Source organism: Somniosus microcephalus, chromosome 14 (genome assembly GCF_052327205.1).
Source record: "Somniosus microcephalus isolate GS21.2 chromosome 14, FLI_Smic_1.0, whole genome shotgun sequence".
Taxonomy (NCBI): domain Eukaryota; kingdom Metazoa; phylum Chordata; class Chondrichthyes; order Squaliformes; family Somniosidae; genus Somniosus; species Somniosus microcephalus.
In genome coordinates, this window is record NC_141000.1 from 7,043,639 (window position 1) to 7,057,652 (window position 14,014).

At 44.6% G+C, this 14,014-nt stretch overlaps 2 protein-coding genes across 2 annotated transcripts in view; one reads left to right on the forward strand and one right to left on the reverse strand.

The window, feature by feature from the left end:
* The window catches only part of scaf4a (SR-related CTD-associated factor 4a), a 114,082-nt gene that overhangs the window by 63,167 nt on the left and 36,901 nt on the right, over positions 1-14,014 (forward strand). The window contains exons 6-14 of the mRNA XM_086006188.1: positions 618-757; positions 1,405-1,554; positions 1,780-1,874; positions 2,218-2,338; positions 4,393-4,548; positions 4,633-4,724; positions 7,069-7,259; positions 7,631-7,731; positions 11,109-11,222. Of these exons, the coding sequence (XP_085862314.1) occupies positions 618-757; positions 1,405-1,554; positions 1,780-1,874; positions 2,218-2,338; positions 4,393-4,548; positions 4,633-4,724; positions 7,069-7,259; positions 7,631-7,731; positions 11,109-11,222 (1,160 nt within the window). The remainder of the gene's footprint in view (positions 1-617; positions 758-1,404; positions 1,555-1,779; positions 1,875-2,217; positions 2,339-4,392; positions 4,549-4,632; positions 4,725-7,068; positions 7,260-7,630; positions 7,732-11,108; positions 11,223-14,014) is intronic.
* LOC147107301 (superoxide dismutase [Cu-Zn]-like) overlaps positions 1-14,014 on the reverse strand; it is a 148,094-nt gene that overhangs the window by 501 nt on the left and 133,579 nt on the right. The gene's annotated exons all lie outside the window — the stretch shown is intronic.

Sequence of the window (14,014 nt, forward strand, 5' to 3'; positions counted from 1 at the left end):
TGCAAATTTTAATTTACCCCCCCCCCCCCCCCAATCACGGCCCTGTCTCTCCTTCAGGAGTTTCATATATACTGGTTACCTTTTGGTACCTTGCCCAGGTGATACTTTTTCATTTGAGAGCCTAGCTAGTGAGTGCCAACAGGGCTTTATGACTGTGGGAGGTATCTCACCTAAGAGCACATCCAGCAGCAGTTATTGAATAGTTAGCTCATCTAAGCACACATCCTGCAGCAATTAGTGATTAGGAGCGAAATCCCTGGCATATTTTTTCGTTATTTAACCCAGGGATGGTGAGACCACTGTAGCAATTGTAACACCCCAACTGCCACTCTCCTTGCAATCAACTAACTCAGACACCGATTAGGGATTGAACCTGGGAACTCTGTGGTCTCTGTAGACTAGCTGCTCTGTGCCTGAACCAGAGGCCTGAGCCATTGGGAGAGGAATCTTGACTTTTTTAATGTACGGTTATTTTGTACTCTGTACAAGAACAAGATTTTATGATAAACGTTACATTTCTTTAGTCTGCTTGCTTTTCAACAATAGTATTAACTGAATGAATGCTGCAGGGGAATGTGGTTCAGTTGTATACAAGTGTGTATTTTAATCTTTTATAGGTCCCCCTGTTGCTCCTCCCACACCTGCACAAATTCCTCAGATTACTTCTGATTCTTTGTCCGCAATACAACAACAGCTACCCAACTCTGATGCATTTGTAGCTGTAGCTCAGCTTTTTCAGTCAACACAAGGAGCGCAGGTAAAAAATAAATGTTTACATTCTGGGCAATATGACAGTGTATTCAATTATGCACTGTACCATCACATTATTAAATATTGATATTCCAGAATATTGCCACTGTGTATAGAATACCAATGCACATTGCTATGGAGTGGGGAGAGCTAGGTTCAGTTTACCACATTAACTGTGCTGAGTGGTAAGGTACTGGCTTGGAGGCTATTCCTCTCCCTGCATTCACCTAATCAATAGTTGGAGAGAAAATCAAATGGTCTGTTTCGATAAGTTATGAGTAAAATCTGGAGTTTCAAAATTGGCAGTTATTACATTTGATTTGCAAGGTTTCACCTTTTGTAATCTTAATAGCAAAATGTCAGATTCCTTTAGAACAAAAGTAAGTAAAGACTTGCACTGTTTTTCAATATATTTTTGTATTGGGCTAAAAGCAGTACAAGTGCTGTTGTGTTTGCTGTTCCATTTAAAGTTTTTTAAGTTACTGCCTGAAGTTGTGCAATAACAAAAATATGTAGCTGCAGTACAAAAACAAATTGAAGAATTAACTGTGGCTTTACACTTGAGTTCCAATTTTGTTTTGGATCCTGCAATGCTAATACTGATTTTTGTTTTTGGTGTGTTTGATTATGCGGAACTTCGTTTTTTCACATTAGATACAGCAGATATTGCAGAACCTCCAGCAGGCTCCAAAACCACAGTCGCCAGTAGTAGACAACAGCATCATGTCCCAAGTGGAGGCCCTAACGGTTCAGTTGAAGCCGCCCATTGCACAGCCTACAGAGCAGAAGGCTGCTTTTGACAAGGTACGTAGAAGCAGCGCAACACTGCAGATCAAAATGTTATTGTTAGAGGACGTTAATAGATACTCAAAGAACCATATAACATTCAAAATCATCTCACAATTTAGTAGCCTGGTCACATTTCTAAAAGTGGTTGCTCAATGTACAAAAACTCTACTTTAGGAACCTTCCCCATACTTGAGAGCAAAATGAGACCCTGACAAATTGTTCCTGTTAATTTTACTGCAGAAGCTGCTTGACCGATTTGATTATGATGATGAGCCAGAACAAGTAGATGATGTGAAGAAGGAAGAATCAACTCCACCTCCTGCTCAGACTTCGTTGTAAGTAGTATTGAATCGCTTGGACTGAAGCCATTAGGCTCTTACCGACTGGTCCTGCTTCAAGATTACTTTCTACTTAAAACAATAAAAATCTGACACATTTTCTAAAATTACTTGAATTGGACTTGATGTAATTTTTGCACCATTATGGGTATTATACTACTTATTAGTATTACTGATGAAGTTTACTGGAAACAGTAGCAAGATGTTTATTTTATGAAACTGTTTAATACAGATAGTTGTGTTTCAGGAAGAATTCTATGCATTCTGTGGGTATTTTCAATGCATGCCTGAACATGCTAATTTGAACTAATTTTTAAATATTTTATCTGTTTAATGTTAGTGGCTACCCTGGAGAAGGTATACAACCACCTATGTATCAGCAGCTTGGGATTCGACTGCCAAATATGGAACAATTTCAGCAGACTTTGATGGGGCTTCAGCAGGAGACATTGCAACAGCAGGTTAGTGAATGAAAAGGAGTTTGAAATCCTGTGCAGCTCATCAACCTAGAATAAGAATGTTTTTCAGTCAAATATTTACACATATTGGCTGCCACATTAAGATGTGCAGATGTGCTAGCATTGTGAATTTTATGTGCAATGCTGAATTAAGTTTGGATTATACTAACCCAGAATAGGTAGACAAGCTTAATAGAGTTTTCCTTATTTAAAACTATATGGCCTAGAAATTCGGTGGGCTGCGCCACCAGTTAGCGCCTAAAGAGGGCACTCAGTGGTTTTAGCGCCACTGGCCGTGCCTCCCGCGATATTTAGCGGGGCGCTAATGGCGGCGTTAGCCTGTTGCGCTGCGCCACCACCGATGACGTCATCGGTGTGCGCAGTGCCCCGCTACCGCCCCGATCACGATATTTGGTCGCGCCCGCCTCTGTAACGCCGATCGCAAATCGCGCCCGGTTCACGGGGCCTACCTGTGGCAGTAGTGGCGCAAATTAAGGTGGAGGTGCGGGGCGGCCATTTTTTCGGTGGCCGCCTGCCAGCACCTCCATCCCCGGCCTCCTGATTCCCCCCCCCCCCCCCCCCCCCCCCCCGGGCAGTGCCGGCTGTGTCCCGAGAGCCCGGCACTTCTCCTCGGTGCCGGGCTCTTTTGCCGGCACTCGCGATCGGTCATCACGCTGGTGCAGGCCCCTCCCAATTAAGAAGGGGAGGAGGGCCTGCAGTACCGCAGTGCGCCGTGCCGCAGTGTGTGGTGCTGCGGTACGTTGCGCTGCGATATTCAGTTTCAGCGCTCCAAGAGGGACACGGGGCGCCTCGAGCAGCGCCCCGCGTCCCTCTTGGGGTGCTACAACTGAATTTCCGGCGGGCGCAACTGCTCCGTTCGCAGCGGTAATTCCGGCGCCCAGGCGAGCTTGGCGCTCCATTTGGGGCTCCACCGAATTTCTAGGCCTATTAACCTCCACATTCACGCGCTCTCATCTGATCAAAACCCAAATATTTAGTGGTTACAAGTATTGGTACGTAACCAAACTGTACAAACAACTTCACATACTGATCTTTTTCTGCCACTGTGAATGGAAAAAACTATGGAAATAATCCACAAGTGAGTTAGATAACATGGAAGAGAGTGGTCAGTTGGCATGTGTAAAGCATGTTGAACATAGTAACATCTTGGAGGAGAATCATTTTTATTTCCCTCCCTTGATGAAGATTTAAAGAGTGTGTGTAGAATGACATCATTTGAATAATAAGGAAGATCCTCTCGAGGCAGGCAATCTTTACTTACTTTCAGGTGTCTGAATTAGGTTGCTCTTCCTGCTCTCATGCTCTTTACAGCAGTGTTTTTTAGTAACCTCCTAGAGACTTTGATTTAGTGGGATGGTTTATATTTTTTGTAAATTAGTTATAAAAATGCTCACACAGAAAAGGGGCATTTTTGGTTTGGTGAAATAAAATATTTACCACACAAAGCAACCTTTTTCACATTTCTATTGAGTTCTTCGTGAGCCACCTAATGGTTGAAAAGAGGAGAATATTGGCATGTGGAGCTTATATTGTGAAAAGGTGAAATGTTTTGTTCCATCTCAAAAATGTCTTAAAGGATTAGGTTTATCTGCTACTTCATTGATTGATTAGCTAGGTGGCCAGTCTCTGGTGTGGGATGTATGCCATTAATTTGAGGCATGGTGCCATAGCTTAAAGGGGGACAATCTGTGGTTTTCAAAAGGATAGTTTTGTTTAACAGTGTATTTTTGCAGAGTAAAGTTTTTTTTTCTGCATGTATTGATTAATTGAAACTGACCTGTGAATAAGGTGATATTCCAGATGCAGTGAGGATAGGTCACATGGGTTCTGGCTATGGAGCCTTTACATGGGTCAGGCATCTTAATTTTCCCTCTTGCTTATCTTGTCTTACCCATCGTATGTGGGTAAGTATCTTTCATTCCAAGATCGCACTCTAAATCTGTTGAATTTTCCTTTAGTACAAAACTGGCACATTCAGAACAATTTTGCATTTTTCCTGTTAAAATTTACAGATACTAATTTACTCTTTATTTCAGATGCCTCCACCTCCCAATGGACAGTTACCAACATTTGGGATGGTTCCTGTTAATCCTTATGCAGCTATGCCTCAGCCTGCAATGCCTCCAGCACCACCTATACAGCCTGTTTTTCAGCAAGACTACCATACTCCAAGTGAACCACAACAGCAACAGGTGAGTTTTCAAATCATTAATGTTGTGACATGTGACTTACTTTGGTGGGTCATAACTTAATGGTCATATTTTTGTGTTTTGAAGGAAGTAGATATGGAGATTGAAAAGCCCGACACACATGAAACGAAACGTCGTAGTGTTGAAAATAGAAGATCACGCACTCGGTCTGGATCAAGGTTAGTAATACAGGAAAAAATAGGAGTACAGGAAACTTTCGATTTACCGGCACCTAAATAACCGGAAATCTCGGTTAACCGGCAAAATTCAGGAGTAGGTTCCGGTAAGTTTTACTTCATATTGTACTTGCCTTCCTCGATCTGTTGCTGTGCAAGGGTGTGGCTACAGCTGTTGTTAAGCTACAGAGATGCTTGGAACTTGTGGCCATTGTTCTGAACCTGTTGCTAAGCAACAGGGTTTGTTGCTTTATACGGAGCTGTCAGCGCTCCGTATCTTTTACTATAGCTTTCGGTTATCCGGAATTTTTGATGAACCGGCACCACGTCGGTCCCGTCGGTGCCGGATAAAAAAAAGTTTCATGTACAGTGCGTCATGTACTTGTAATATATGTATTTACTTGAAGCATCTTAAGTTTGTGAATTCAATAAAACTAAACAAATAGCTTTACCTTAAGTACCCATAGTTTCTCTTCCATTTGCCCTCACCTAACAAGTTAGTTCCCTGCATTCTTGTTTATCATTGTTAGATTGAGACAGCAGCTTCTCAACTAGATGATCACAAATTCAAGTCATAGGACAATGTTGCACCATTATGGTCTTGCGCATTATCTGGAGTTTCTCCTTACCCAGATGTAATCTCAATTATACTTAATCGTTTTACATTCTCTATTGGGTACCATTTAAGTAGAATTTCACAGGTTCCCCGTAGCAATGAGGTCTTAGTGAAAATTAGTTTCACACCTAATTTTCCACAGGCATTTTCCGTGTTATTCTACAATGGCCTCCATGGTGACCTAATGGAGACTGGTGAAACTTAATGTCCAGGAATTGAAATGCAAATGGTGATGCCAAAATACAAACCGTGCTATTTTCGTTGGGGGTATAGAAGTGTTTTAGCTACCAAGCTGCATCATAGCTTCAATTTTCTTGTGCACTCTGGGAAATGCACGCTGTTACACAGAATTTTATTTACTCTAAATGTGGTTTATTCTCCCATTTTAGACATAAAACTTGACATGCAGCCACATTAACTACTCTGTTCTTTATTCAAATTAATGGGATGGCAGGAATGATGTATGAAGAGAGATTGGGTCGATTGGGCTTGTATTCGCTAGAGTTTAGAAGAATGAGAGGGGATCTCATTGAAACTTATAAAATTCTAACAGGACTAGACAGACTAGACGCAGGAAGGATGTTCCCGATGGCGGGGAGTCCAGAACCAGGGGTCACAGTCTAAGGATAAGGGGTAAGCCATTTAGGACTGAGATGAAGAGGAATTTCTTCACCCAGGGAGTGGTGAACCTGTGGAATTCTCTACCACACAGGGCAGTTGAGGACAATTCATTAAATATATTCAAGAAGAAGTTAGATATATTTCTTAAGGCTAAAGGGATATGGGGAGAAAGCAGGGACAGGGTACTGAGTTTGGATGATCAGCCATGATCTCATTAAATGGCGGATCAGGCTTGAGGGGCCGAATGGCCTACTCCTGCTCCTATCTTCTATGTTTCTATTAATGTTACATGGTCATAATTTTGGCATTTCAGCATTCTGCCTTCTGGTAGCCCAAATAGGAGTGACTTGCACAGCTGAATACCAGTGATGTTGTGGATGCTTGAAATACAAAAGTATAGATTTAACCATTTAAAAAATGAAAGTGCAGTCAGAATGCAACAAAAAAGGCACTTGTTGATTGACTGTGCACAGCTTCTTTTCACCTCTGGGACCTGGGTTTGAATTCATCAAGACTGATGTCTTCTGTTTATAATAGCTATATATGGGTTTTAGGTGAAATGAGTAAGGGCAGTCTCTGTTTAGTTTCTAGTGAATGTGGGTACCCAGCACAGGCCTGTCTATAATTCACAGCACTGATGTCCAGTGTTGGCTAGTGTGTGGAAAATGGAAGAATTGACCGTGCCATAGGAAGTACTGTTTGTTCTAATGTTGAAAATTAGTGATAGCATCTAGCCTAAGCGTGTTTGTTACTAACAAGAAAAAACATTTTTAGAATTAAAAGAAACCTTTTAATAGGGGATATAAATTTAAACCGTTAGCTTGCCATTCTCATCGTCGCCATCCCGTAGGATTAGCCCAGTCTTCAATGCAAGAAACCTGTGCATTCCATCAGTGTAACAGCATGTATATTTGCATGTTAAAAAAAGACAGCAAGTGGAAACTCAGAAAAAATACTAAATTCAAAAAGTAGAGATCTATTAAAATAATTGATACTTACATATATAGACAGTTCTGGGGTTCTAAGAGCTGATGTGGAACACACTGCGTTTGTTTCATTCTTCAAAAATTATTTCAGCTACTGGATATATAAAATGCCTGTTTTCCACAGATCACCAAAGAGGAGACGTTCTCGGTCTGGCTCTAGGTCACGAAGGTCAAGACATAAACGTTCTCGATCACGATCCAGAGAAAGACGGAGACACTCTCCTCGATCCCGATCTCAAGAAAGACGTGAAAGAGAAAAGGAAAGAGAACGCCGGCAAAAAGGACTTCTGCCAATTAAGTCTAAAATTGTTAGCGGTAGGTAGTTTGTATCTGGAAGAAAATCCACTGCTACTGTACCATGTCACATCGGGTCCTATTTTTAAAGGAGTACTCTGCCGTGGGCATAATTTGTTAGAATTGTTATTCTGCCACTAATAAAAATAAGTATTGTGTATATAATTTTTACAATTAAAATATTAGTGTCTTAAATAAATTAAAAAGCGAGGGAGTGCTCATACTATATAGAATTCCTCATTCATTTATCTTAAGGGGTCCATTATCCTCCAACCAGGGAAAGTGAAGATTCTTACTGTGTTCCTTCATACCAAATCTATTATTAAAAATGTTTTCTCATACTACTAAAATCAAACATTCTGAACTTAAGCTTTTCATCATCTTGTCTCCAGTTTGCAGCACAACACTCTGGATCGGACAACTGGACAAGCGAGCAACACAGCAGGATGTTGCAAATCTTCTGGAAGAGTTCGGCCAGATAGAATCTTTGAATGTAAGTATATTTTATTCCTTGCTAAAAATTATCTTGTCACATTGGATTAAATACTTGTCTTCACAAACTAGCTCAGTGCGTAAATGCTTTGCCTGCTCTAGAATTAAGGCATTCACAACATGCAGCTCCTAGTCGATCTCAGTACCCATAGGCTAGGAAAAGGGGATAAAAATCAGCCATGGCTCCTGCCCTCAATTTCTATCCACTGACTCCTGCTAGAAGGTAGATATGTATGGACATTAAGTGAGACCAGAATTGGGCTTGACTCTGCCTGTTTTGGTGAAAAGCTTGCTGCCACACACTATCTAGATTCACATGTGTAAAATGAACACTTGACTACTGCTGGCATCTGTGCAACCACATGCACGGAATGTAATTAATTGATAGAATAGCAAAATACTGCGGATGCTGGAAATCTGAAATAACAGCAGAAAATGCTGGAAACACTCGGCAGGTCAGGCAGCATCGTGGGGAGAGAAACAGAGTTAACGTTTCAGGTCAATGACCCTTCATCAGAACTGGAAAAAGTTAGAGAAGTACAGGTAGACTATCCTTTATCCGAACACCTCTAAAAAGCGAAAGTTTTTTTGTTCAGCGTAAGTCGTGCGCACGACATGACCAGAGTGGCGCATGACTTACGCTGAGCAGGGCAGAGGGTCACAGAGTTCCCTCCTGGGTAGGAGATTGCAGGCCGAGCCGGGCAGTGTGAAGGAGGTACCAGGAGAGTGAACCCAACAATACAGCGGCCCGTCCGATAGCTGCAGCGGCCCGTCTGATATTCTTTTCTCCACCCGAACCGAACCGCGGCCTGTCTGATATTTTCTCCCCCCCCCCCCCCCCCCCCCGACCCGACCCGTCCGATATTCTTTTCTCGCCCCCCCCCCCCCCCCGACCCGAACCACGGCCTGTCCGATATTCTTTTCTCCCCCCCCCCCCCCCAACCCGACCCGAGGCCCGTCCGATATTCTTTTCTCCCCGACCCGAACCGCGGCCCGTCCGATATTCTTTGCCCCCCCCCCCAAACACCCGACCTGAACCGCGGCCCATCCGATATTCTTTTCTCCGCCACCCCCCCCCCCCCCACCCGACCCGATTTGCGGGCCAGCTTTGTAGGAGTCAGCCGATATCTGGCTTTCCAGAGGAGCAGGAAGGGGAATGAGACACGGAACAGTCACAAGAGGTAGCCTGAACTTTTAAAATATATATTAAATACAAATTTCCCAGTCTTACAATAATACCTTCTGAAATCCGAAAAATTCCGAAAACCAAAACTCAGCTGGTCCCAAGGCTTTCAGATAAGGGATAGAGGGCTGGAAATTCAGTTGGCTTTGCGCCCAGTTTTCGCCCAAAGAGGGCTTTTGCGCCAGTAGGGGTGGTAGCGCTGATATTGAGCGCCGCGGTAATGGCGGCGGTAGCCGGTAGCGCTGCGCCGGCACCGATGACGTCATCAGTGTGCGCAGTGCCCCGGTTCCGCCCCGACCCCCATATTTAGTTGCAGCCGCCTCCTCCGTGGCGGCCGCTACTAACATCCGGAGACCAGGGCCTTCCTGCAGCCTTAGTGGGGCGCATAAAGGTGGAGGTGCGGCCGGCTGCTTTTTCGGCGGCCGCCTGCCCGCACCTCCTTCCCCGGCCTCCTCCACCCCCCCCCCCCCCCCCGCGGCATTGCCGGTTGCTTTCCGCGAGCCCGGCACTTCTCCGTGGTGCCGGGCTCATTTGCCGGCACAATCCAGCAGCGATCTCCCCGTTGCAGGCACCTCCACCTTAAGAGAAGGAGGAGGCCTGCAGTACCGCAGCCTGCCGCACCGCATCGGGTGGCGCAGCGGCACCTAGAGCGCTGAAATTCAGTTTCAGCGCCCCAAGCGGAGGCGGGCACACCCTGGAACAGCGCCCGGTTCCGACTTGGGGCGCAAAAACTGAATATCTCACGGGCGCAACTGGCACCGCGCGCAGCGCTAACTTTTGGGCGCACGCCAGCTGGCGGGCCCAAACTGAATTTCTAGGCCAGTGTACCTGTAACAGATTTTTAAGCAAGTGTAGGGGCAGGGAGAGGGAGGAGGGGAGGAATGAACAAAGGGAAGGTCTGTGGTAGGATAGAAGGCAGGAGAGATTAAAAGACAAAAGGGATGATGGTGCAAGGCAAAAGGCGATGGTAATGGGACAAGTTAAGAAACAAAGGATGGCTCTAGAGAAGTGTAAATGGCAATCTTAAGGAGAGCACCCCCTGCTGCAAGAGTGTGACAGTTCAGTTTCCCATATGTTTGTGGTTTTTCTTAGTGAGATCGTCAATTTGCTGCTGAATTATGAGCAGTTTTTCTGAATTCAAAGCTTTGTACCAGCGACAATGTTGTAACTGAGAAAGGGTGCAGAGGAGATTTACTAGAATAGTTCCAGGGATGCAGGACTTCAGTTACATGGAGAGACTTGAGAAATTGGGATTGTTCTCCTTAGAGCAGAGAAGGTTAAGGGTAGACTTAATAGAGGTGTTCAAAATCGTAAGGGGTTTTGATGGAGTAAATGTGGAGAAACTGTTTCCGGGGCGGAAGGGTCGGTAACCAAAGGACACAGATTCAAGGTCTAAAGAACCGGAGGCGAGATGAGAATTTTTTACACTGCGAGTTGTTATTACTGAAATGCACTGCCTGGTGGTGGAATCAGATTCATTAATAACTTTCAAAAGGGAATTGGATAAATATTTGAAGGGGGAGAATTTGCAGGGCTATAGAGAAGAAGGAAGTGGACTAATTGGATAGCTTTCAAAGAGGCATGCTGGGACAAATGGCCTCTCTCTGTGCTGTATAATTCTATGAACTTGCTACACTATCCAGTCCCTTTGAAATCTAGTTTCTCATGTTTGCTTTCATATTTTGTATCATTTATAAATAGCTAACATTTTTATTCCATGTATAATGCATATTCAACATTTTAAAATAAAATGAATATCAAAATATGATACAACATGCAAAGTACTGCTACAGACAATATTAGTTCAGTTATTCCTTCTGATAAAAAAGCTCCTGTTATATATAGCAAGTCAGTGTGGAGATAAAACTTTGGTATTTTATTGCTAGTCGCTTTAATTGCTTATCAACATGTGATGACCCAAGTGCATGAAAAGTGTTCCTTACAGGATTCAAAGTAGCAGTATTTACTGTTGAGAACAAATTGGAACTTGGTAATGATTTGTTATAAAAAGAGAAAATGCTAGAAGGTACTCGGCAGGTCAGGCAGCATCTGTAGAAAGAGAACAGAGTTAACGTTTCAGATCGATGACCTTTCCTCACAATGTGTATATTAAATTTGATTGTATATTCTTTCATGTTGTTACCTTTATTCGGGATTCTGTTAGCTCTTTTGATCTATTTTGTGTTCTATCACAGATGATTCCTCCAAGAGGTTGTGCTTACATTGTGATGGTTCATAGGCAAGATGCATACCGAGCTTTACAGAAACTTAGCAGAGGGACGTTCAAAGTCAATCAAAAGCCTATAAAGGTATGCACTGTATGGGATGCTAAAGCAAACATTTTACTAAATTAAATTTCTCTTCTGTACCCACCATAACTATTATTGGTTTTCCAGTGATTAAACTTGTTGATGACTCGCTTTTATGTTACAACAACAATTTCCTGTATTTATATAGCGCCTTTAACATAGTAAAATTTGACACCAAGCCACATAAGGAGAAATTAGGGCAGGTGACCAAAAGATTGGTCAAAGAGGTAGATTTTAAGCAGCGTCTTAAAGGAGGAAAGAGAGGCGGAGAGGTTTAGGCAGGGAATTCCAGAGCTTGGGGCCTAGGCAACAGAAGGCACGGCCACCAATGGTTGAGCGATTATAATCGGGGATGCTCAAGAGGGCAGAATTGGAGGAGCGCTGATATCTCGGGGCTGGGGTGGAGGGTTGTGGGACTGAAGGAGATTACAGAGATAGGGAGGGGCGAGGCCATGGAGGGATTTGAAAACGAGGATGAGAATTTTGAAATTGAGGCGTTGCTTAACCGGGAGCCAGTGTAGGTCAGCGAGCAGAGGGGAGATGGGCGAACGGGACTTGATGCGAGTTAGGAGACGGGCAGCCGAGTTTTGGATGACCTCAAGTTTACGTAGGGTGGAATGTGGGAGGCCAGCCAGGAGTGTGTTGGAATAGTCAAGTCTAGAGGTAACACAGGCATGGATGAGGGTTCCAGCAGCGGGTGAGCCGAGGCAGGGGTGGAGACGGGCGATGTTACGGAGGTGGAAATAGGCAGTCTTAGTTATGCCACGGATATGTGGTCGGAAGCTCATTTCAGGGTCAAATATAACACCAAGGTTGCAAACGGTGTGGTTCAGCCTCAGACAGATGTTAGGGAGAGGGATGGAGTCAGTGGCTAGGGAACGGAGTTTGTGGCGGGGACTGAAAACAGTGGCTTCGGTCTTCTCAATATTTAATTGGAGAAAATTTCTGCTCATCCAGAACTGAAATGACAGAGGCAGCTGAACAGATAGTCTCAATTTTAGCGACAAGCAGTCTGACAATTTAGAGACCGCGGAGGGGTCGAGAGAAGTGGTGGTGAGGTAGAGCTGGGTGTTGTCAGCGTACATGTGGAAACTGAAGCTGTGTTTTCGGATGATGTTGCCAAGGGGCAGCATGTAGATGAGAAATTGGAGGGGGCCAAGGATGATCCTTGGGGGACCCCAGACGTAACGATGCGGGAGCGGGAAGAGAAGCCATTGCAGGTGATTCTCTGGTTACGATTAGATAGATAAGATGGAACCAGGTGAGTGCAGTCCCACCCAGCTGGACGACGGTGGAGAGGCGTTGGGAGAAGGATGGAGTGGTCAACCGTGTCAAAGGTTGCAGACAAGTTAAGAAGGATGAGGAGGTTTACTTTTGTCACAGTCAAAAGGGATATCATTTGTGACTTTGGGAGCCATCTCGGTACTGTGGCAGGGCCGGAAACTTGAGTGGAGGGATTCAAACATGAGTTGTGGGAAAGATGGGCATGGATTTGGGAGGCGACAACGCGTTCAATGACTTTGGAGAGGAAAGGGAGGTTGGAGATGGGGCGGTAGTTTGCAAGGACGGAGGGGTCAAGGGTTAGTTTTTGAGGAGAGGGGTGATGACAGCAGATTTGAGGGAGACACTACCCGAGGAGAGAGGACCGTTAACAATGTCAGCTAACATGGGAGCCAGAAAAGGAAGTAGGGTGGTCAGCAGTTTGGTGGGAATAGGGTCGAGGGAGCAGGAGGTGGGTCTCATGGACAAGATGAGCTTGGAGAGGTCTTGAGGGGAGATTGGAGAGAAACTGGAGAAAGATGTGAGTTCAGGGCTAGGGCAGGGGGGAACCTTGGAAGTTTGGCCCAGTGGGTTAAGGGGAGGAAGGGAAGTGACAGAGGCAGCTGAACGGATGGTCTCAATTTTAGAGACCAAGAAGTCCATGAGCTCCTCACACTTGTTGGAGGTGTGAGGGTGGAGGAGACGGGATACTTGCCTTCATTAGCCGAGGCATAGAATATAAGAGCAAGGAGGTTATGATGGAGCTGTATAAAACACTGGTTAGGCCACAGCTGGAATACTGTGTGCAGTTCTGGTCGCCACACTACAGGAAAGATGTGATCGCGTTAGAGAGGGTGCAGAGGAGGTTCACCAGGATGTTACCAGGGCTGGAGCGCTTCAGCTATGAAGAGAGACTGGGCAGATTGGGTTTGTTTTCCTTGGAGCAGAGGAGGCTGAGGGGGGACATGATTGAGGTGTACAAAATTGTGAGGGGCATAGATAGGATGGATGCTGAGGAGCTTTTCCCCTTAGTAGAGGGGTCAATAACTAGGGGGCATAGATTCAAGGTAAAGGGCGGGAGGTTTAGAGGGGATTTGAGAAAGAACTTTTTCACCCAGAGGGTGGTTGGAGTCTGGAACTCACTGCCTGAAAGGGTTGTGGAGGCAGAAACCCTCACAACATTTAAGAAGCATTTGGATGAGCATTTGAAATGCCATAGCATACAAGGCTACGGGCCAAATGCTGGAATATGGGATTAGATTAGACAGGGCTTGATGGCCGGCATGGACACGATGGGCCGAAGGGCCTCTATCCGTGCTGTATTACTCTATGACTCTATGACTCTATGAGAGGGGTTTAAGAAGACGGTTATCACGTTGTGTATAACATGTATGTAGAATGTTCATTGTTAATTTACAGCGCAGTAGAATTAGGATAGAGATACATTCCGTTTTTTGCAGAAATGATACTTTTAAGTACACTTTTGTTTATTGAATGATAGACTTCTGGGGCTTCTGCGACGAAGTATATCC